The sequence below is a fragment of the Bacidia gigantensis genome (genome assembly GCF_019456465.1).
Source record: "Bacidia gigantensis strain McMullin 20006 chromosome Unknown contig_295, whole genome shotgun sequence".
NCBI lineage: Eukaryota > Fungi > Ascomycota > Lecanoromycetes > Lecanorales > Ramalinaceae > Bacidia > Bacidia gigantensis.
Window position 1 is genome coordinate 1,833,269 of NW_025408608.1, and position 23,147 is coordinate 1,856,415.

The 23,147-nt window shown below is 51.0% G+C and overlaps 9 protein-coding genes across 9 annotated transcripts; 4 read left to right on the forward strand and 5 right to left on the reverse strand.

The window, feature by feature from the left end:
* Positions 1-1,568: 1,568 nt before the first annotated feature.
* KY384_008600 (uncharacterized protein) lies at positions 1,569-4,145 on the forward strand (the record flags this gene model as incomplete). Its single annotated transcript, XM_044817088.1, has 1 exon — positions 1,569-4,145. One exon carries the CDS (start codon positions 1,569-1,571, stop codon positions 4,143-4,145), a length of 2,577 nt encoding a protein of 858 aa, XP_044666453.1.
* A 1,452-nt stretch (positions 4,146-5,597) lies between these two features.
* Positions 5,598-6,886, reverse strand: KY384_008601 (uncharacterized protein; the record flags this gene model as incomplete). Its single annotated transcript, XM_044817089.1, has 5 exons — positions 5,598-5,766; positions 5,821-6,085; positions 6,139-6,427; positions 6,478-6,599; positions 6,652-6,886. The coding sequence occupies 5 exons, from the start codon at positions 6,884-6,886 to the stop codon at positions 5,598-5,600; spliced, it is 1,080 nt and encodes a 359-aa protein (XP_044666454.1).
* A 1,753-nt stretch (positions 6,887-8,639) lies between these two features.
* Positions 8,640-12,233, forward strand: KY384_008602 (uncharacterized protein; the record flags this gene model as incomplete). Its single annotated transcript, XM_044817090.1, has 5 exons — positions 8,640-8,702; positions 9,008-10,423; positions 10,857-11,157; positions 11,252-11,449; positions 11,638-12,233. The coding sequence occupies 5 exons, from the start codon at positions 8,640-8,642 to the stop codon at positions 12,231-12,233; spliced, it is 2,574 nt and encodes an 857-aa protein (XP_044666455.1).
* A 189-nt stretch (positions 12,234-12,422) lies between these two features.
* On the reverse strand, positions 12,423-12,646 carry KY384_008603 (uncharacterized protein; the record flags this gene model as incomplete). The annotated part of the gene is made up of 2 exons (XM_044817091.1): positions 12,423-12,426; positions 12,474-12,646. 2 exons carry the CDS (start codon positions 12,644-12,646, stop codon positions 12,423-12,425), a joined length of 177 nt encoding a protein of 58 aa, XP_044666456.1.
* Positions 12,647-12,651: 5 nt separating this feature from the next.
* Positions 12,652-13,572, reverse strand: KY384_008604 (uncharacterized protein; the record flags this gene model as incomplete). Its single annotated transcript, XM_044817092.1, has 3 exons — positions 12,652-13,036; positions 13,126-13,426; positions 13,488-13,572. 3 exons carry the CDS (start codon positions 13,570-13,572, stop codon positions 12,652-12,654), a joined length of 771 nt encoding a protein of 256 aa, XP_044666457.1.
* A 294-nt stretch (positions 13,573-13,866) lies between these two features.
* KY384_008605 (uncharacterized protein) lies at positions 13,867-14,745 on the reverse strand (the record flags this gene model as incomplete). The annotated part of the gene is made up of 1 exon (XM_044817093.1): positions 13,867-14,745. The coding sequence occupies one exon, from the start codon at positions 14,743-14,745 to the stop codon at positions 13,867-13,869; it is 879 nt and encodes a 292-aa protein (XP_044666458.1).
* Positions 14,746-15,332: 587 nt separating this feature from the next.
* On the forward strand, positions 15,333-16,243 carry KY384_008606 (uncharacterized protein; the record flags this gene model as incomplete). Its single annotated transcript, XM_044817094.1, has 2 exons — positions 15,333-15,722; positions 15,773-16,243. 2 exons carry the CDS (start codon positions 15,333-15,335, stop codon positions 16,241-16,243), a joined length of 861 nt encoding a protein of 286 aa, XP_044666459.1.
* A 49-nt stretch (positions 16,244-16,292) lies between these two features.
* KY384_008607 (uncharacterized protein) lies at positions 16,293-18,755 on the forward strand (the record flags this gene model as incomplete). The annotated part of the gene is made up of 1 exon (XM_044817095.1): positions 16,293-18,755. One exon carries the CDS (start codon positions 16,293-16,295, stop codon positions 18,753-18,755), a length of 2,463 nt encoding a protein of 820 aa, XP_044666460.1.
* A 307-nt stretch (positions 18,756-19,062) lies between these two features.
* On the reverse strand, positions 19,063-22,047 carry KY384_008608 (uncharacterized protein; the record flags this gene model as incomplete). Its single annotated transcript, XM_044817096.1, has 2 exons — positions 19,063-21,595; positions 21,641-22,047. The coding sequence occupies 2 exons, from the start codon at positions 22,045-22,047 to the stop codon at positions 19,063-19,065; spliced, it is 2,940 nt and encodes a 979-aa protein (XP_044666461.1).
* Positions 22,048-23,147: the final 1,100 nt, after the last annotated feature.

The window sequence follows — 23,147 nt, forward strand, 5'->3', positions numbered from 1 at the left end:
CCGTCCTTAAGATTCTTGGAGTTATACGCCCTTCGAGCTCTAGAAAACGGGGCATCTGGTGGCATCGGCTCTGATTGCTAGAATAGGCAAATGTGTTGCAATTGGTCAAGTCGGCTTGGGGCGCAGCAGTGTCAGGAGGAAAGCCGGTGCTGGCTTTTAGGTGAATGATTCGCCAGTGCCTTGGAAGCGGGTATTGCTCAAGATCATTTCGATATCCAGAATACACAATCAGACGCAATACCACCCAGACACACCTTGAATCACGTTACAGAGCTTGTATCGGAATGAAATCGCCGTCAGGACTCCACCACCTGAAAATGGTATGGGTAGGTATAGAAAGGATACTGAAACATTTTCAAGCTTTCCTGAAGGCTTTGATTTCCATTTCCGACAGCAGTCCATCAAAGAGAGAGACTAGGGCAACAGATCATGTGAGTACCCTGATGGAGATAACGCAAAGCATACATGAAAGTCTATCTGTCCGAACGCTTGCCTTCTCGATGTAGGCAAAGCTGACTGCCTGAAACCTCCGTCATCTCGTACGACACCTATACCGACATCATGCCTTTCTGAGAAGCCCTCGATCGTGACCCCAAGAGACGATGGAGCTTTGCGATGAGCGGTAAGCTACTTTCAATAAGAGGAGAAAGGCATATGGAAAAAGGGTTTGTTGTGCTTCAATGCTTGGCAACAATGATGCCATCTAGGTTCAGGCCCACCGCTTATTACAGGTGAGGCAACCTTGCGTTGACACCCTCAACCGTCTCGATTTTCTAGACGTTGATATTGACAAGAAATGTTTGAGGAGGTCCGATTAATGGGCATGGAGAGCGTCAATCCTCGTACATGCCTTATGGGCTTTCGTCAGAACTGATAGGCGCCTGTCATCCGACGACAACGATCCGATCTAATGTCCAGTGGTAATGGTAGGCATTGATGTAGCGACCGTTGTGTCTAGAATCAGGGGAGCTGGGGCTTAACCCTTTGTGCTTAGTGTATTTGACCCTGACGATCGCAATGTCTTGGCATTCACGTGCGCCTTCACAGCGAAGAAAGTTTGGTTGAAAGCGCCTCACTGGCAGTTGAACCTGCATATATCCAACTCGCACGCCATTTGTATGCTCCTGCTTACACCTGCAGCAGGACTTCCCTCCCTTCCTTCCTCTCAAGATACAACCCTCCTCTCATCCCTCATAAAGGCCTTTCAAAGGAGCCAGATCCCCTCGGCGAAACAATCCTGCGTCAGCAGAGCCTTGTCCGAAGAATCCCTCAAAGCTCAGCCTTCCCTAGACTGAGTGATTATCCAATCAAATAATCTTACAACCTTCCTCCATCCTCTTCGACAGAGCAGCGAGCTCAGATACCTCAGTTCTCGCCTTGCCTTGCCCCGCATCCGTCGCCATACGAACGGGATCATTGCCAGGCTGCAGCCAATTTGGGCATGAAGAGAGAAGCCAACCGGCGTTGAGGTTAGAAGGGCAAGGCAATTTAGACAAGCCAATACAAGCTCAACGAAGTTCATTTACAAGGAACGGTCGGGCCAAGAAAAAGGCCACTCTTTGGCCGGCATGGCGACTCAGAGCAGTCCACCACCTGGCTGGCCTTTATCAAATCCTCCTAGCAAACCCTTGCCTCCAGCTGCTCCTCAACCTTCATATATGGCAGGTAGGCATCCAAGAGAAAACGTAGACAGGTCACCACCACCACAAGCTCTCTATGACATGCCCAAGAGGAGGCCTCTATCCTCTTCGCAAGGCAACTCAATGGCAGGTTCCGCCCGACCGCCCGTGCCTCCGAAGCACCAGAATTGGCATGTGAGTCAGGACGAGGAGCCCATACTGGAAAGAAAAGCGTCGTTCGAAACCGGCGACGATGCTTTCATGAGACAGCCTCTCCAAGAACAATTACTTCAGCAAGCCCACCCGCAACGCGCCCCGCAATCCCCTCAGCACGCTCAGCAGCAATTTTCTCCCGAAGTTCCACAGCACATTCCCCAGGAAGCCCCTCCGCAAGCCCCTCGACATATTCCGCAGCAGTTTCCTTCGCAAGCTCCTCAACACGCTTCGCAACAAGCGCCTCCTCAGGTTCCTCGACATATCCCACAGCAAGCGCCACAGCAACTTCCTCCACGTATACCACAACCACAGGCACCGGCATCTCAGCAGGAATATGAGCAAAGGCGGTCAAGGCGGAAATCAAGCGGTCCAGTGCCTATTACCCACTCACTTCCGTTGAGACCTATGATCACGACAGAACAGCAAGAGAACATACATCAGCCACAGTCTGGAATTATCTCATCCGGCAACTCGGCAGGCTCCAGACATGCGTCGGGTAGCAGCTTCGTCAACATCACGGGTGCTGAAGAGCGAGAAGAGCAGTCCCCAGAACCCCTACATTATCACCATCAGCTTTTCGACCCAGCCCACAACAGACGAAGATCAGCAGGCAGTAACACCACTTCTCGATCACAAGGCCGGCGTGTGTCTGGAGATGCCCCCCCAGTGCCGACTCATGGCAGGCGCGTATCCGGAGATTCCCTCCCTATCCCATCACACGGCCGCTTAACACCAGCGAGTGCTCATTTGGGCGCACATCTTTCGAGACCGGTGTCATCCTACTCGTCAATATCTGACGGCGATCCGCGGCGGACACTTTCACCAGGTAATACATCACAAGCACGGACACCCTCACCTTCACGGCTCTCGCCAGACTCGCGACCGATGTCATTCATTGACCTCCTCAACGTCCCCTATCCTCAACCACCTCCAGCTCCAACAAGTTTTGACAATTCACAACTCCGAGAATCTGTAGGGCAGAATGCAACGCTTCTTAACACCAAGAAGACCCTGGAAATGTACCGCGCCAACGTAAAGAAGACAAACGATCCAACAATCCAATACGAATTTGCGATCTTCATGGTCAACGCAGCAGCCGAAGCAGCCAACGAACCTCAATCACCCAACCCAGACGCAGCGCTCCCCTCATCCCCAGAACTTCTCCGCGAAGCCCGCAACATCCTCCAAAAGCTTTCCGACCGCTCTTACCCCTTCGCCCAATACTATCTCGCTGACGGCTACGCCTCTGGTCTCTTCAACAAAGGTGTCGAAGACAACGACCGCGCCTTTAACCTCTTCGTCGCAGCTTCAAAGCATGGTCACGCAGAAGCGGGCTACCGCGCAGCGCTCTGCTATGAATTCGGCTGGGGCTGCCGTAAAGACCCGACTAAAGCTGTACAGTTCTTTCGACAGTCAGCCTCCAAGAACCACCCGGGCGCAATGTCCCGCCTCGGTCGCGCCTGTCTTGTTGGCGACCTTGGGCTTGGAAATCGATATCGCGAGGGTTTCAAGTGGCTCAAGCGCGCCGCTGAGAGCGCAGACTTCCAATATAATTCTGCACCCTACGAGCTCGGCTTGCTCCACGAGACCGGCTACGGTGACGACATCTTTCGCGACGAATCATACGCTGCGCAGCTGTTCACACAATCCGCTGACCTTGGGCACGTAGAGGCGAATTATCGCCTCGGTGACGCCTACGAGCATGGAAAGCTGAGCTGCCCGCGAGATCCAGCGCTGAGCGTGCACTTCTACACCGGTGCCGCGCAGCAAGGGCACCCGCTCGCTATGATGGCGCTGTGCGCGTGGTACATGGTCGGTGCGGAGCCTGTGCTTGACAAGGATGAGAACGAGGCTTGTGAGTGGGCTCGACGTGCTGCTGAGACGGGTGAGTCCCCCCATGTCGTTTCCCCTTCCTTTTCTCCCTCCCTTCTCTTCCCTCCTTACGACCTCCCCACGAACCCTACTCTGACATCCAAACCAGGCCTAACGAAAGCCCAATACGCCCTCGGCTACTTCACCGAAATGGGGATCGGATGTCGCCGCGATCCGCTCGAGGCAAACGTCTGGTATGTTCGTGCCGCGGACCAGGGTGATGATAGAGCGAAGCAAAGGATCGCTGCTATTCGTGCTGCGGCGAGTGGAGGCCCTGCGCAGTCTGGCGCGGGGGGCATGGGTGAAAGTAATGCTGCAGCTGCTGGGGTTAGGAAGGGGAGCAGTAGCGGTGCTGGTGGTGGAGGTGGAGTTAAAGAGGGGGCAGGTGGGGGAGGGAAGGAGGAGAAGGGGGGGAAGAAGAGGTGGGGGCTATTTTAACGGAATCAGTGGATTGCATACGTGGAAAAAGGACGAAGGTTCATCAGCGTGGGATCAGGAAAAAGCGAAATCGACAGAGAAATAAAAGCAACAGTGGAAGGAAAAGTGATGCATAGCGCCTCATTGCGATTTGTTCCCCTCAAAGGGCATAATCAAAAGCATAAGCATAGCGATGAGAGTATACTGCTGACTCTTAGTGGGTAATTATAACGTCCTTGTTTTGGAGTTCTTGGAGCAAGGTCAAGCATTTTCATAGATATCATTGTATTAGACCAGCGATGGTCGCTTCATGTTTCGCAAAGCATCGTCAGCCTCTATGGTGTTGGACTACACATTACCTCCGCTGTTGTGCCGCTTGCAAGATACCGTATGTGCTACCACCCTCTTTTGTATCTATAGCTCACAGCATCTCAATCATCCCATCCATCTACCCTTTTGCAAATCAGCCTCTAACCCCCCGTATCTATCATTTTCATCTATGCAACAGCAACCCTCCCCCGACCCTCCCCCTTATCATCAATAATACCCCCCAGCCTTCCCCTCAGTAACCTCCCCATAAACCTCCCAATCCCCATAAACCGGAAACTCACACTCATCATCGCTCCCCCTAATAGTCCTGCCCACCACAAAAATCCCCAAACCCCCTCTCTTCAACTCTTCGCAGTCCGCCGCCAGAACTGTGGCGTTCATCAATTGCACCCTCCACTGCAACTCCCGCTTCAGCACAGGCACGACTTCGCTCGGTGGGAGCTGGGCGCTTAGGCCTGCGCTGATGGGGCCGTACGATTTCGTTGCGCCGGTATTGTGGTTGGGGTTGGAATTGGAGGCGGGGAGGAGGGCGTGCGTGAGGGGTACTTGGCCGTACGTCATGCTCGCGCCGCCGGCGTCGTCGGGGTTGGCGGTTGGAGAGGAGTGGAAGAAGTTGCCGAATGTGCCGATTAGATTGGAGGCGTAGGAGAGGGAGGGAGCGGGAGCGGAGGGGGCGCCGAGGTAGAAGTGGATGAAGAAGGAGGAGTTGAGGGCGGATTTGAGGACGTGGATGTTTATTGCGTAGTCGTAGTCGTGGTTGTCGGTGGTGTTTGTTGAATTGTTGATGTAGTAAGCGGTGGTCATGTTGGAGGTAGTGGTATTGAAAGCTGTGGTATTGGTGAGTGGAAACGGCGGGAGAGTATTGTTGGTGCCTGAAAAAGGCATGGGGGAATGCACGGTTGTGGTTTGGCGTTTGTGCTTTGATTTGCGGCTGGTTGAGGTGCTGCCACTGCCATAGAGTCGATTGAGTGCTGTGCGAACGTTGGTTGAGAGGTCGGCGGCGGAAATGTTCCAGTCTCTTATTTCGGGATAGGTGTATCCGAATGCACGGGTCGTACGAGCGGTAATGGAGGTGTAAAATGTGCTGCTGTCGGAGGAGTGAAAGGGGGTTAATCCTGTGGAGGCATGTCAGCTTGTGGGAGACTAATTCAAGGGGAGATCGTGATTGCTATCATAAAGAAACGCACCTGTATTTGCATCCTCTGAACTGCCGGGGGCGTCAGTGAATGTGCCTCCCGCCGTGACTTCGGAACTATTGATCCAAGAATCGGGATAGATGGCTTGCCAGATTGCGATCAAGCGGTCGACATTCCTACGCGATGTCAGTATCTCACATAGATACATGGGTCATACGTAGGACCCTTACGTATGATGCAACCAGAAGATAGGATCGAACGCAGAATATGGAACGATGGCCATATGACCGCCGTTTCCAATCAGCGTATGTATACCATTGTGAATGTTCTCAATCGAGTCATAGCGATTTCCTCTATCATCAACAAACCCCGTATTGGAAAAAGGTGCATAATCTGGCTGACTTGAAATGAGATTGTAAACGCCTGAGCGTATAGCGTCGGCGTTGGCTTCCAGCATCATGTTGGATATATTGGGCTGAGAATTACCGTCTGCGTCTGGAGAGCGGCAAGTTGTGTGGTATTGAGCGATCTGTTTCCCGTCAGCTTACATTCAACGTACTGAGGCAAACAAAGGCTTGCCTGGCCATCTGATTCGGGAAAGTCTGAATGATTCGGTTGGGGATGAAATGTATAGTCGTACAGTGGATTTTTGATATTACGAAGGCCGTCCGGGGTGTTGATAAGGATCATTGGCTCATTAGTCTGATCTGGCATCGTACTATTAAGTGCCCAATCGTAAAATGGAATGCGGAGAGACTGTGCTGCAGACTGATATTGAGCGCGCAATGAAGATGGATATGTTGCGGCAATGTTCTGAGCATTGTTCCAGAGGAGTTGCTGTCGTGGGTCAGCTCAGTGCTTCAGGAGTATCGAGTGCAGACTCAGACTTCAAAAAGCGCTAGATATGGTCGATGCCAGGAGGGGAAGAGGATTGAGCTATGTGTGCAGTAGCCCGCTTCGTATTGACCATTGACGCCGTCCCAGGGTATGTAAGGGCGATCATGGATACCTGAGTAACTTGTGAGCTTTCTTCGGATGGATGGAAGAGATATTTGGCTTACCGCTGACCTGGAAGAATGACAATTGAAAATTTTGTTCCTCTTGTGTAAGTTGTTGAAGGGCAAGTATGTACAGATCAAAAGCTGCGCCAGAGACTGTGAACAACCTGAACTCTTGACGAGCTGGCCGCTCACCGGTCGATGTATCGACAGCACCAGATGCACCAGTAATGGCATATGTGTATGCGAGAGAGAAGAGACATGTGATAAGTAGCAAGGAAAGTGATCCGCAACGCATTTTGATTGAGGTTATTGATTAGGATTACTGGTGTTCAATATACTGCAAATTGCAATAGGTAGGAATGAGGGTTGAATGAGTGTTAAGGAATATTACCTGAACGTCAATTAAATAAAGGTTCTTAGGAGGTCATCACCGTCCGTGGATGGCAACACTTAACAACACTCAACAACACTCCACAACACCACCGAGGATATCAGGCACTCTGAAAGCAGACTTTAATCATCCCTGCAATTTGAATATGCAACCCTATGCAGGTACAAGACACTTGACGTGTTTTCTGACCGATCACATTCTCTGCAACATGTATGTAATGGTGCTCACGCGATGGGACAATGCGACCCAGAGGTCTGATCAATCATAGTATGCTCATCCATAAGGACTTTTCCGAGCAAATGTGCCTGGATATGTCAGGACACGCTGCCATGGCTTTGGGATATTAAAAATAGAGAGAAACGTGCTCCTCCCGAGATTGCTTACCTTGGGTGCTCAAGAAGGTTATGGAGTACTACATGCGCCTGCACAACTTCACTTGTTCAAGAGACAGTTTGCAAGATCTCGCCATTCCCAAATCCGCCTGAATCCTTTGTTGCAAGTCATCGATGCTAGTCATTGTCCATCTCATCTTTCCGCCACTCAGCCACCACAAGTAATACAAATATTGTTGTGGTGATCTGATAACTTTAGCTTCGTTGACATTACAATAAATTGGGCTTACAAGAAGACAGATAATGCCGACGAAGTTCACCTCCCAACCACCTGCATGGATCTTACCTCGCAGCATGGCATTTTGCTGACGCCAGAAGCGGTAAGCTCCCAGCAGCAGAACGAGAATGGAGCCGACAATGCATATGCAAGCCAGCGGGGTACCTAAAATGAAATATCCGAAGATCTTGTCCGGGTGGGATGTATGCTGCAGCCGGAACATTTGGGCAAAAATGACAGCCACGAAGGATAGGGCAACAGACGTGCGTAGGTAGCCTAGAAAGGTCCTTTCGTTGGCTGCAAGGAGATGGTAAGCGCAATAGGGCAGCCTGGCCGCGGACGTGTGCTTCGAGAGTCGCAAGCAAGACAGCACCTTTCACGCTCCTGACGTACCAAAGTGATCTCTACAGGCATCATGGGCGACGGTAGCTCGGATCTGGCGATTCCAGAAGGTACGGGTAGAAGGGAATTGCTCTTTCCTGCCACAGACTTGGGACGAGGGACCGTTAACAAAGCCTGGCCGACCACCGATGCCACTCATTGTCGTAGCCTCCAGCATGGGGTCGACTGGGCTCTGGGGGCGTGAAACCATGTCACTGATCATGCAATGAATCGTACCGATAGAATAGGATGATATCAATGCCACAGAGTGCACAGGGGGGCCACACGTGTTATACCATACGGAAGACAGTTTGATAACGGCATTTTTTTCCATTGTCGTCTGTTGGTCCACGATAGAGTTCACAGTCTCGGGTCTTTTGCCCGCGTGAGGTCAATATTTTCATGGCACTTTCTGTATAGGACGTCCTATCCAGAACACAAGAGTATGTCATCGGATCGCGACTTCCCATTTGAAAGCTTTCGTAAGCGGAGACCTTCATTGTCCCTCACACCCCACATCTGCACACACCGTTCTACAGCTCAATATATTTGGAGAATGCCTGCACATTTCGGTAAATTGAACAATCGATTTCCTGCTCGTTGAGCGACGTTGCCACCTGTTGTCCCCCGTTCCTTTCGGTTCCAGATTCAGCGATTCAAATCAATCATGGGCCTCACAAAGTCTCGGCGCATGCAGATCATGCTTGTCATAGATGCTATATTCTTTGTGGTGGAGCTCATCATAGGTAGAGCTCATTCATACACGATTTGCGCCAGAGCTAAGAGATTTAGGCTATTCACAGCACTCTCTAGCCCTCGTAGCAGACTCCTTCCATATGGTCAGCACAAGATTTCCAATCATTACGTTTGGTCAAGTGATCTGACAGAGACGAATAGTTCAACGATGTTCTGTCCCTCTGCGTGGGTCTATGGGCCGTTCACGTAGGCCATCAAAAACAGAGCACGAAAACCTTTACCTACGGAGTAGGTGGACTCTAGATTATATCTTATGAGAGTGATACTGACGCTGTGCAGTGGCAACGCGCCGAAACCATAGGTGCACTGTTCAACGGCATCTTCCTCCTTGCGCTGTGCGTGACAATATTCCTAGATGCAATACAGCGCTTTGTAGAGCCTCAACAAGTCCAGAGGCCGCTCCTGGTCCTCATTGTGGGGTGTATTGGACTTGTGGCCAACATCGGTGGCATGTACTTATTTCACGATCACGGTCATGGACATGGGCACACACATGAGGAGGGTTCAAGTCATACGCATGGATCTGATCCGCTGGCCACAGCAGAGGAAGGCCAACACACCAAAGCAGTAGGGGGCCGTACAAAAGTGATATCAGACGAGAGCGGCAACGTAGCCGACGTCCTTCCTCAGTCGATAGTCGGTGGCTGGCCAAAGTCGGACAGCTTGAAGCAAGCATCAAAAGAGAGCACGTCGAGCGCCAAAGATCGCAAGAGCAAAGACTTCGGTTCCAACGACGAGGAAGACTCAACACTGGCCCCAGACCAGTCAAGTTCTCCTATATCGCTCCCTAATTCAAGTCCCAGCAAGCGCCGGCACACTCGCAGTGGATCACGCAGCATGTTCGCGAGTGTGGACGACATTCATCCTCATCCGGCCTCTTTCAGGAAAGAAATAATTGCTGCTGCAGGAAGATTTGATGAGGAGACAAGTTCTGGATCCTCTGCTTGTAAGGTAGATGGTGAACATGACGCTGCAGAGAATACGCCTCTACTTGGTCAGACTCAGAGTAATGGATCGGCGAAGAAATCGCGCAAAGGACCGAGTTGGTTGCGGAACTCGGACGAGGCGCATGAAGGACATCATCACTGCAAATCAAGAGACAAGCCAGACGGTCATGGTCATTCCCACAGTGATCTCAACATGCGGGGCGTTCTACTTCATGTGATAGGTGACGCACTGGGCAACGTTGGTGTGATCATATCCGCTTTAATAATCTGGCTCTCGAGTGGTTCCTGGCGCTTCTATTCTGACCCAGTCATGTCACTGATCATCACCGCCATCATCCTTACCTCCGCCATTCCTCTTTGCAAAGCTACCACGCGAATCCTACTCCAAGCAGTACCGTCTCACATTAATGTAGACGAGATCAAAGAAGACATTGAGGATCTAGAAGGCATCGTCAATTGCCATCATCTTCATGTTTGGCAATTGAGTGACGTCAAAGTGGTTGCCTCCGTACATGTTCTGGTGGACTTCGACTTTGAGGAAGGAGGGAAGGCCAGGTACATGAAACTGGCACGAGCAGTGCGGAGATGCCTGCACGAATTTGGCATCCATTCCTCGACTATTCAAACCGAATTCGATATCAAAAAAAGCCATCGACACACTCCAGCAACAGAACAAGACGGCGCAATTTCAGGCAATGGACATGCAGAGCCTGGCCAGAGCAGCAAAAAAGGAAGCAGAGTACCCAGCGTACGCAGCGAGCCAGATATGTGTTTACTTGGTTGTGGAGATAAATGCGCTTCTGGACAACAGTGCTGTCCCAGTTCTGGAACGGATCCTGGATCATGAGGAATGGCACTTCCCATGACGCCTTTGCTTTCGTATAAGGAAATATGCATAATCTGAAAAGCAGGGCGTTTGCATGGTATCGCAGGTAGATTAGGCAAGAGTTGATCTCTCGTGCTGTACGACTATTACGTGGCATGAAGTTTGTATATAGATATTATTCAAGAGATCAATCGATCAGCGACACCATTGAATGATCTTCATCGATGCTATTTCCCTTACCATAGTCCAATCGGGCCTAAGAAAGCGCACGAATCGGGCAATTGATTGGATCGGTGTGCTGCAGGTACCTGCCTTATCGTCACCATCACCAACCCCTCTTGATAAATCTTGCGAGCTCGCAACACCCCTCACTAATTTACTATGGTATTGCGCAATTGCCACCCCACGATGGATTTCAACACTCCTATTTTCACTTCCAACTCACATCACCTCCACCTCCGTCGCAAAACATCATCTCCGGCAGTCCATGATGGGCGACGCACCTGTAAGGACCGAAGAGCTCCTCATCCTCATCCCAGGCAAAGAGCCCACAACAGTCACCGCGCGCATCCGCAATGAACATCCTCATATCAAAGTCAAGTTTCACGAATTGAAGAGTTGGTCGCCCAACATTGCGGACCATGACATCGATCCTTGTAAGCCCACCTTTCCATCCCCTCTCCCCCACTCCCCCTCCTTCCCCCTTCTCTCCCTCCCCTCCTGCCCTCCACCCTCTCTAACCCCTTCCAGCACTCTTCAAAACAACAACCCTCCTCGTAATCGCCACCTTCCTCCCGCCCCCCGATTGGGCGCCTCACCTCCGCCTCGTCCACACCCTCCTCGCCGGCGTCGACCGCCTCGTCACCCACCCCCTCTTCACAGACACCGATATCGTCTTCACCTCCTCCTCCGGCGTCGCGGCCCCGCAGATCGCTGAATGGGTCCTTGGTACGCGTTTGGCCATGAGCCATCGTCTTGATGTCGTGCTCGATCAGCAGAGACGCCAGGAGTGGAAGCGGGATCCGAGGCTCACCGGGGAGAAGGAGGCGTTGGTTGGTGGTGATGGATTGGGGGATGGTAGTAGGCGAAGGGGAGGGGGAGGGGGGGGGGAGGGAGGCAGACCATCGGCGTGCTAGGGTATGGGAGTATTGGACGGCAGTGCGCGAGACTGGCGAAGGCGGCGGGGATGAGGGTCGTGGTGTTCACGGCTCGGCTGAGGGATAGTGAGGAGGAGAGGATGGAGAGGGGGAAGTGGGTTGTTCCTGGTACGGGGGACTGGGAGGGCAAGATTCCCGATTTGTGGTTGAGTAATGCCAGCGAAGGCGGGCTTGAGGGGTTCTTGAAAGAGGGGCTGGATTGGTTGGTCATTACCCTGCCGCTGACCCCGAAGACGGAGGGGTTGGTCGGGAAGGAGGAGTTGGGGGTGTTGAGTAAGGAGGGAGGAGGCAGGGGCGCGTTCGTGAGTAATATTAGTAGGGGGAAGATTCTTGATCAGAAGGCTTTGGTGGAGGGGCTGAAGAAGTGGGAGGGGAGTGTAGGTAAGGAGGGACTGAGGGGGGCGGCGCTCGATGTTGCGGATCCGGAGCCTCTGCCGGAGGGGGATGAGTTGTGGGTTGCGCCGAATTGTTTGATCAGTCCACATGTGAGTGGGGAGGCGAAGGGGTATGTGGGAGGCGCAATGGCGGTTTTTGAGGAGAATTTGAGACGCGAGGATAGGGGGAGAAGGTGCTGAATCTGGTTGATAAGGGGAGGGGGTATTGATTACGGGGCAGGTGGTTGATGACTGGTAAGATGATATGAAAGGATGAAAATGCTCATTGCTATGAAAACGGAGGAATTAAGAAGTACCCAGGAGTGAGAAGAGGGAGCTGAAAATGGACATGAAAACGTGACTCACCGACAGAGGAGGAGGCATTGAAGTTTAGCTATGGCATGTCACAGCTCAATATGAAGACGAGAGAGAGAGAGCTACAGCTTAGGCAGCAATAGATCCAGCTCAGCCCAATCTTCTCCATCGCCTTCGTGAAGACTCTCGCTGTCCGGATTGATAGCATCGTTCAGCTCATCCCACATGGTCAGTCCATTAGCTGCTGCAAATAGCTTGTCCGGCCCTTCGCTCCTCAATTCAGTGCCCAAATCCCCCATGCTTTCTAGGTTCTTTTCATTCTCTCCGGCTTCCTCCACGCCCTCATCTCCATCGTGCCCCCAGAAGGCACATATCTCCCCCCTACCTTCTCGCCAAGCCATCCTTTCAACTCCCTCCTCCCCGCTGTACTTGACGCGAGGGCACTGACTTCTTCGATGGATCGACAGATATCAGACATGACGTTAGTGTCATGCTGGCTGAGTCCAGTAGGCGAGGTTGTCATGCGCTGTAGTAGACTCAGCGCTACTTGTCGAGGCGGTGGTATTGGCAAGGGAGGCATGGCGAGGTTTGCGGCTAGGCTGGAGGTATAGGTGTGCAGTGTAGGGAGGATATCTGAGATCGCCGGAACAGGGAGGATGGACGGTGCGTGTAGAAGATGTTCATGGATACTATTAAAAGGATACGTTTAGCAAAGCGGACAAAAGTCCTTTGCAAGGCGTCTAGGGTCAAAGAGAAGAGGAAGCAAGGGAGAGCCTACAGTGTTTGTAGTTCCATGAAGCCGCATAGGTCTGATGTTGTGCTAACATTCTCCACCTCCTTTCGAGAAGTTGCATTGGTGGTCGCAGAGGGAGGTTTGAGGAGAAATAGGATCAAGGGAGCTGGAGAGGTGGCGAGTGTAGAGAAGCGAGTAACTCGATCGAGCGTTGTCGGCTTTCGAGAAGGCGACAAGGTGCTTGAAGTCAGAAGAAGGACTAGGATTGACGGTCCTGGTGTTGGTTGAGCCTGAGTCTTTGTGTTGAAGGGAAATGCAATATCGTGGGTGTGAAGATCCGATGACTCTGCGAATATCAGCTGTCTTTGATGGGAAGTTTGGACATGAAGACAAGGTATAAGATATACCAAAGAGCTTTGGCGCCGGTGAGGTTTGCAGAATAGGAGCAAGGCCACTGAGAGATGGTCTACGCCGAAGAGTGGTGCTGAACATGGCGGTGGAATTCTTTCAAAATCTGGTCTGCGGTCAAGGCTCTACCATTATATAAAGCAGACGTCAAAATAATTATGCTCAATGACGGAATACATGGAAATGATGCATGAATGATGAAAGTTGGATTTATATTCCTGCATGAACGAGGAGAGCATATCTATGGGTATCTTCGCGTCGTCACGTCATATCAAACGCCAACCCCAAAACCTAGTATACTTTTGCAATGTAGAAATACAGATCTCGCGACTCGCACAAGATGCTTGAGTAGAGTAATGCTCGGCTCTCTTTAGATACTCAGCGTTGCGAAGGAGCGGGTTTGTCATGAGATGCATCAGCACCAGGGTTCGGGTTCTCCTTTATAGGAGGGTTGGAGGCACGGGGATGCAAGATCTTCTCATACAATGAGGGAGAAGGTTTGATGCCGGTGGTAGGCGAAGCCTGTGACTCTGGCTCTGGCTCTGGAGGATTTCGCTCGGACTCAGGGAGGGGCTCGTCCTTTTGAGTTCCAGATCCTTTGAGCCATGAGAACCAGCCTCTTGGGGGATATGGCTGAAGTTCCTCCTCTTCCTCAAGCTCATAGACTTCTTTCGGCAAGATCCTCTTTTTCTTCGCGTTTGCAAACCCCGCTTTTTCCTCCAGTCTTAGAGTCTCCTTTTCGAGCTCTACCATACCCCTGCGAACGCTTTTTTCATATTGCTCTAATTCTTCTATTCTTTTTCCGACGTCCTCTCTTCTGGCTGTATCTTTTTTCGAGCTGTACCACCGCTCACCAATCACGCATCCGACGGCAACAATAAGCAAAAAGGTCTCGGACACGAAATTTGCTCCCGAGTCAATTGCTTTTGCCTCACTTAGCGGGCGTATCTTTGGTTTTTGCTTTTTCTTCTCTTTTTCCGCCTTCTCTGCCTTTTCGACGTTCTTCTCTTTATTTTTGGCGGCAGCCTGATCGGCTATCGTCTGGGCCTCTGTCCTGACGGTGGGCGCCTCATGCTTGTGCTTTTTGGCTTGAGACTCCGCAGCCTCACGCGCAAGTTGCTTGTCAATAGTCGCTTGATCTTGTAAGAGACCCAATCGAAATCTCATATCCCATTGATGGATGCCCTGGGCGAGGTTGACGCAAACCCGGCGGAACCGCTCATGTTCCCGAGCTTGGATTTTGATCCGATTCTGCATGATTTAGCAATCGACAATGACCAGCCTCACTGCAACACGCACGGCCATTGGCTTCGAGAGGGATTTGATCACGAGCGAGCCGATCTTTATCACGATGCTTGACATTTCGACGGCGCACCATTATTTCATGTTGCTGATGACGACTGGCTAACGAATAGCGCAATTTATTCTAGAGACCGGAAGTTTGAAATTAAGAGCGAGAAAGCACTCATGAATACAACATACTATAACCAGAGTTTTTGGCAACTGACATTGCCTGCCGTGAGTCAGGTAAACCCCTCGGATATATGCGGACATAAAATACGGTTGTCGCCAAGACATTTGTTTACTTTACCGAATTACCCAAATAGGTTGCACAACCATTACATTTCATGTCGAGCACTTACGAATAACCTCTCTCGACCAAGATTTGCGGTAGAAGAGTAAAGGCTCCCGTCATCTTCACAATCGCCTGGTATTTTGCAAGAAGCATGTCAAGAAACACCGGGAGCGGGGCATCACAATCTTTGGCTTGACACCCCATGAAGACCCTGCTGGGGAGCTTATAATACTCAAGAAAGCATAGTCAAGCTTTTGATGGTACTACAATGGCTGCAGCACACCTGAGAAGACAGGAAGTAGAGCCTCTTTCGCCACGTTCGACCAACATTCAGTACAAGGCACGGCCACAGAAGCAAACATCTATGAAGGAAGACATACAGGAAACAAGCGATGAGGAAGCCAAGAAAGCCGAAGCAGCAAGAAGGGCGGCAAAGGAAAAAGAATATGCACCACCACCTCCAGATTGGGTCATACAACCTCCAGTTGCAAAGGATGGGCTGATAGAGAAATACCGGACTGGAAGGTTGCTGGGAAAAGGTGGCTTTGCATTGGCATATGAGGGAGGATTGCGAAGTAAGGATAGTCCTTTGAACAAACATGTGTTTGCCCTCAAGGTTGTCCGGTCGAGAATGAGCCAGAAAAAAATGGAAGAGAAGGTAATGCTGGTGTAGCCATCCATGACCAAATTGCGTTGACAAAGTGGCAGTTTCGGACAGAGCTTCAAATACACGCCAAAATGTCGCACCCAAACATTGTCGAATTTCATCGCGCATTTACCTACCAAGACTGCACATATGTCGTCCTTGAAATGTGTCCCAATGGCTCAGTGATGGACATGGTCAAAAAGCGCAAGTTCCTGACCTTGCCGGAGGTACGACGATTGACCGTCCAGCTCTGCGGTGCAATCAAATATATGCATGCCAGAAGTGTGATCCATCGGGATCTCAAGATGGGCAATCTCTTCCTAGATCATGATATGAATTTGAAGATTGGTGACTTCGGTCTGGCGGCCGTCTTGGTGAGCAAAGACGAGTATGAGGGGATTTTTGACTACGCCAAATCACGAAGAACAACGCTCTGTGGGACACCGAACTATATTGCCCCGGAGATCTTGGAAAAAGGGAAAGGTGGACATGACCATAAGGTTGACATCTGGGCAATTGGAGTGATTTTGTAGGTACAAGACAAAAATTGATTTTGCGGAAGCTGATGATAGCAGATTCGCAATGTTAGCGGGGCAGCCTCCATTTCAGTCGACATCACAACACGAGATCTATAAACGTGCGAGGAACGTTGAGTACTCTTGGCCGGAGGAAAGTAAACGAGGCAATGACATTCCAGACGAAGCAAAAGACCTCGTTGCCAGGCTTCTGAAGGTAGACGCTGAGCGCCGGCCTGACCCAGACCAGATAATTGGGCACAGGTTCTTTTCGATGAACGGCGGAGATGCAATTCCTGCCCACATGGAGGGTTATTTTCGTACCGAAACACCTCGTTACCTTGATCGACAAGCTCGACCTCGAGGAGACGTAATTTTGCCTGGAACCGAGCGCCTGAGCCTGAGAACACTTGCTAAGGACTGTGGTGTTGGTTGTCTCCCGGGAGATCTTGCACCACAATCAGCTGTTGGTGCAGACATGGATCTTTCATTGTATAAGGAATGTGCAACAGAAGAAGCAGCTGGTCTAGGGCCTGTAGTTCCTTTACCGGAAGATGTGGTATACACCTCGAAGTACTCGCTAAGAACATGGCTACCAAAGCAAATAGAGGAAGTACGAAAGGTGGACCCTAGGCTCTACGAACGCACTGAAGAAGCAATCGACCCCCTTGCCAGGCCAAAAGCTAAGTTTGTCCACGATAATCCAATGGCAAATCTTGAGAAGGCTCGTCGTGCTCCTGTGCAAAGTCATGCAGCAACACTTCGAGCAGCGCATATCAGAAAACCCTCTAATCCAAGATCAGAGCTCCAACCACCGGCTGTAGAAAGGAACGAGCTCAACACCAAGGCAAATACCATTGGCTCAAATCGCGCTCGGCGCGGGCTGATGAACGAGCTGCCTGTGCGCCCATTGAGCAGCGCTAATACAGTGACGGGTCAAAGTACAGATGCGCCTGAACGCAAATCAAGGACGACTCGATCTAAGCAGGTAGTTGTGCTTGACGAGGAACCAAACCCAAGTGAAGGCAAAACGGCACATCCCATGACTAAAGACCAATATGTTGACGCCACGAGTCCGGACCCAGACAGAAAGCGTCGAGAGATGGCTGCAAAAACGCGGGCACGAATTGCCTCAAATGTGCAAAAAGAGTTAGCCGTAGATGTAGAGGGGAAAGGTATGGCAAAAGCACCGACGGCGCGGCGGCAGAGATCAAAACCTCATACCACCACATTGATCGATCCAAATGAGGCCTTCAAGTTCGTTCCAAATACAAAGCCGGAAGATGTCATGCGAACATTGTCAGAGATGCATACACGATTGGACAAAAGTCTGCAAAGGACACAGCAGCAGAATCACTATTCGAATGTCAGGGCAATTGAGGCAAAGAGTAGTACTTTCAAGCAGCGCCCGGTGGTAGTGAAGTGGGTTGACTATACTAACAAATACGGTATTGGCTTCATTTTAGCCAACGGCACAGTTGGCTGTCTCTTCAAGGGCGAAAAGACAACACTACCCACAAGTATTGTCGTAGCCGACTCAGAACGCCATTTCTCAAACCGTCGGCTGTCGTCATACGCCGAAAAGCAAAGCATCCTCTCCTCACATAGCCTACCGGTCGAATATGTCGAAGACACGGGCGCCGAAGGCCTGAAAAGAGTACTCTGTCCACCCTTGAAAATGCAAAACCTTGTATCCCCATCACTTACGGAACCTGAACGCTCAGACTTAGATGCGAGCAGTTTTGACCTCGAAAAACGAAGGAACCTCTTGCTATGGGATAAATTTGGACGATACATGACGCAAAGTCTGGGGCATCCTGAAGGCGAACCTGAAGCCGCGCCAACCACCCGTAAACGAAGCAATACTGCTACATCGGCTACACTCTTCGTCAAATTCTACCAGCGCCTAGGCAACGTCGGCATCTGGGGCTTCTCCGACTCTTCCTTCCAATTCAACTTCCCAGACCACACCAAACTCCTACTCTCACCCTCCCCCTCCTCCTCCGCCATCGACGACCTCTGGGCAGACTTCTACCACCTCCCCATCCCCGCCGCCAAAAAACTCTCTGCCGGCCAGAAAATTGACCCTCACGATCTTGCGGAGAGAGGCGTGCTCTGCTACCCCGTCCCCATCATGCTCAGCGGCAAGCTCGAACGTCGTGATTTCGCGGATGTCTTGCACGCGAATCAGTTTGAGCGCAAACTCGAGTTTGTGAGGGATTTGTTGGCTGTTTGGGTTAGTGAGGGCGGCATCGGGTGTATGGGGGAGAAGAGGGGCTGGAGGTGGGAGGGCATGAGTGAGGAGAGTGGGAAGAGTGTTTGGGTTACGGTTGGGGCTAAGGGGGGGATGAGAGGTATGAGAGGGTCGGATAGAGGGGGGAAAGGGGGCGGGGGCATAGGAGGGAGTGGTTGGAAAGTGCCAGGGCGAGGGGCGTGCATGATTATAAGGAGTATATTTCGATGCTTGGATGAGCGATGCCTGGTGCTTGGATGGACGAGCGTGGGTGTTTGGGGTTGCCTGGAGTTTTGAAAGGCATTTTTAGCGGATCTGAGTTCTGTTGCATAATTCTTCTATGACTCTCAATTCTGCCTAAGTTCTACATTTTCTTTGCCCGCAAGCATAGCCGTCTGGTTCCAAACTTCTTCCGTATGTGCAAATCTTCCCCAAGATAAAGCCCGAATTAGCCAATAGCGCCGTCGCTAGGTGTGCCCAACATTCTTTTTATAATCCAGCAGGTTGCTAATCTAACAGCATATAACATCCACAGAAGCCCAGCCATATAGCCATAGATCTACATCAGATCGCGACGCAAGTAGCAGATTTTTCTTCCACAACTTCACCTCGAAGCATTATGCTGTCGCCAAGTGTCCATCGCTCCCGTCAAATCGATCCTTACGTACTGCCCTCCCTTATATTCCCTCGTAACCAGCTCCTCGAGCCTGCTCTGCCACTGTTTGATTTTCCCCTCACCGCTACCGTCATCACCATGGTCGGCAAAAGCATCCGCTGGCTCCACCACTCCTTTCACGTACCCATCCCACCTCCTGACCTTACCGACGTCTCTATCGATACTCCTCACCGAAACCGAGGAGAGCTTCAGCATCAGTTCACGAACGCTATCTTCCTCCTTCACGGTCTCGAGGGGTAGCATAGCGGTTCTACTCCTCACGCGTCTGAGACGGGGGGTTTGCGGTGATGTATCGACCGTCCCTGCCCCTGCCCCCGTGTCTGCGTCTACATTGAGCTGGGCTTGCTCGCGGAGGAGTATTCTTCGAGGGTCGTCAGAGCTCAATGCATCTGGTTGCTCAGCTCCTTGGGTTGCGGTATCAATTGGATCTCTGGTGGAAGGCTGCAGAGCAGCTTTGGCTTTCAAGTAGCGATTTTGGTGGGGTGAGCTGGATGGTGGTGTCGCTAGTGCTGGGCCCGGTTGTGAGGGTTGTGAGGATTGCGAGGCTTGACGGCGTAGGGTGGCGCGGTAGTCGAGGGTTGCTTGACGCTTCCGGTTTTCATAGTCGAGGGTAAGTGCCAAGTCTGGGTGGATTGGTTGTGGAGGGGAGGAGAGGGATTGAGGTAGGCTGTTGTGGTCTTCGCGGAGATCAAGGGCGTCGATGTTGGTGGTGGACTGAGATATAGTGTTTTTGGGCCTTTGACCCTTGGCTCTTGTCGATTGTGAGTTGGTGCTGTTGAACCATACGTCGCGGAGATCCTTGACGGGAGGGATGAAGGGTTTCTTTAATGCTGCAGAGGGTTGTTGCTTAGATTTAACCTTTGCGCGAGGCCTCTGGCTGATGTCCGGTATATCGCTGAGACGAGTTCCCAAGGGCAAAGAACGCGCAGATACGAAATTGGTCGGGTTGGCTGCCTGGTCGGGATGAATTGAATCAGAGCTCATGATCTTGCTGGTATCACTACGTTTGGCCCAATTGGTAAGGACACGGCTGGATGGACCGTACAGATCATCTTCTGCTGGGCTTGAGGGCGTGCTTCCTCTGGCTTGAGGATATTTCGACCGGCGCTGGTGTGGAAAGGGGAAGAAAGGTGGAGAAGAAGAACCTTGTGGTGTTGGAGGACTGGAGTCTCCTGGATTCCCAAACACTGTGACGGAAGAAGGCGCTGGAGACGAATCGATGTCATGTCTTTGTTGCCGCGATGGTGTCTGCACTGGATTGAATGATCTGTCGCCAGATAGTGGAGACGATGAATTGCCACGCGGCCGAATGGTGGCATTGAACTTTGCAATTGCCCAAGGATTAGAGATCGTAACGTCTGCTCTTGCATCCTCGTCATCATTTTCTGATAGAGGTTCTTGAGGGATGTTGTCCAAGAGCTCGAAGTCATCGCAATCATCAGTCCCATCATGGTACATCGAGCGGCTGCCCGTCCTCCCAACTGCTGGTTCACCTCTTTCTCTAGTCTGTAGGTCCTGCTCCTCGGAAGATGAGTGTTGTGCCGCTTTGCGCTCGTCTTCTCGAGAGACATGTAAAGGTATCTTAAAAGCTTTTGGTATGTCAAGGCTTGTTCGAGAAGACTGTGATTTCACTGGCTTCGGCTGGGAACTGTTGAGCAGCAAATCGAAACTACTGGCCTTGACTGTTGCCTCAGTTGGCCGAGATGAATCATCGTACGTGACCGATGGCCTATAGACCAGCTGGAAGAAGCTTTCGACCGATTTGAGGAGACGATCAGGATCGTCGAAGAGCACATCATCCTTTGCAGGCTCGATGTTTGTGTCATAGCTCCCGGGTCTACAGACAATGTTCAAGCACATGAACGGGTCGGTAGAGCTGTTCTTGTCCTTCGTGGAGCTCGCTGATCTGAAGTATCTCTTGAATATGCCGACAATCTTCTTAAACGAGCCACGTGTGCTTGAAACCGGTCGCGAATCTACGGAAATAAATTGACGGGGCTTGTCAATGACAGAGAAATCGATGTTCGAGTCAGCCTTGGGCAAAAGAGCTTGAAATAAGTAGAGGGCGTCTGCAAGAGACGAAGCTTCGGTCACGCCGAGCACTTGAGTTTCGTCTTGAACTGTGACATCCATTACTTTCCAGCCTGCTAACTGGCAGGAAATTGCCAATTTCATTCCACAGACTTTGATCGCAGCGTCTCTCATAAGAGACATGTCATTAGCTCGGCTCGGTGGCGGTGCATATGTCCAATTCAATTTCTCGCTCTTAGCCTTCACAACTTTTAGGCAGAACCGCACATGGGGTCTAGCGAAAGCATATGATTGTAACATATGCCTGATCTTAGTGAGTTGTGCGGTACAGGCTTTCTCCTTGGTTGCTGTCTGCCTCCTGACAGGCAAATTCTTGAGGAAGTCGGCGATGACGACAGTGGTCCCAACTGGGTGGGAAACGCGTTTTTCACTTCCACAATTAATTTCATGATTTTTAACGAGTGGTCTCATCTACCTCGGTGCTTGATCTTCAGCTCTGAATCTCATCTCGACTGCTGTCTCTTCTCCTTCTACTCGGGTGGACAGGGCTACTTGACCACTCATTTCGATGGCGCTGGCAAGTGCTTCTCCACGAAAGCCCATTGACTGTCCACCGAGAGTTTGAAGATCATCAAGACCTCTGATCTTACTGGTGCAATACCTTTTGCACACCAACTTGCGGTCCTCAGCTGCAATGCCATGGCCATTGTCTTTGACTTGGATTCTGTCTAATGTGTTTGCTGATATCTCAACATATATCGCCGACGCACGAGCATCTATAGCATTGTCCACCAATTCCTTTACTAGAGAATTTGGATCTGTCAAGCATTGTGTTGAACCAAGAGCGCGGACAGCAGTAGGAGAAAGTGCTTCAATGGGCATTGAAGGCTGTGATAGAACACCTCAACGCCCCAAAGAGTCTTGCTTAGGTGTTCTTCAAAACTTGAAAAGGAAAGCTTCCAAGAGGTCTAGAAAGAGGATTGCAACCATACATATCAGAAAGTTCTGATCGTTCACCCAGTATTCTACATGTTGCAAAGCCAGCAGAAGGCAGCAATAACCATCAAGTTGAGGGGAATATCTCGTGTTTGTTCTTCGACCCACTCACCAGCCGCGAAGTGACTTGACTTACGATGACGATCAGTAATATTGTTCGAGGTTCCAAGGTTGTTGCACGCTTGGCAGGCAAACCAGGGCGCGGAACCATTTCCGAGTTTACAGCTCTTGGCCGCCCCCCAAAATTTCTCGGGCAGCATTGATTTAGCATCGACGAATAAGTGTTCAACAGGCCTCTTTATGAAGAACTGCTGGCACATGAATCTCTTCAAATAGTAGCCTTGAGTTACTTTTATACCGATTCTTCTTCAAGAGGGCCCCTCTATGCAAAATCAAGTGGTAGCGACGATTTCAAGTCCCCTCGGTCGTTTTGAAAAGCGCGAGGGCCCCTTTTACCCCGAGGGACTCTTTACCACCATCGACATATGTGACAAGAGGTCTTACACTTTCGTATCGGGGCAGCTCCGGAAAGCTGCAACACCAAGCCCGTGCCTCGCAATGTCGCAAATTCCATCGCCTCTCTAAGCCGTGTGCGGCATTTAGGGGCCTGTTTTTCTAGGGGCGAGGACAGGGGCTGGGCGCCCGATGCCTACCTTACAGGGTGGTCCCTCGATCCTGCACCAGATCTACTCTGGTCACAACCTGTTAATCATTCCGGCTCCTTCAAGACCATCAATCTGATGGATCATTCCGTTAATCTATCTCGGCGAGGTGGTGGCGAATAAGTAAGACGCTGAACATGCAGGACCTGGAGTCTAGACTAATCGTGCAGCATGCTAGATTTAATCAGGCTTAATGGCCATGCCAAGTGCTGCATGCCACAGCAGCTATTGCCGCGAATTCTTACTTCTTCATCCTCTTTGTAACCGTGAGTATTTGTTCTACTTGCTAACAGGGCAGTTTAGAGTGGTTGGATCCTGCTCTCA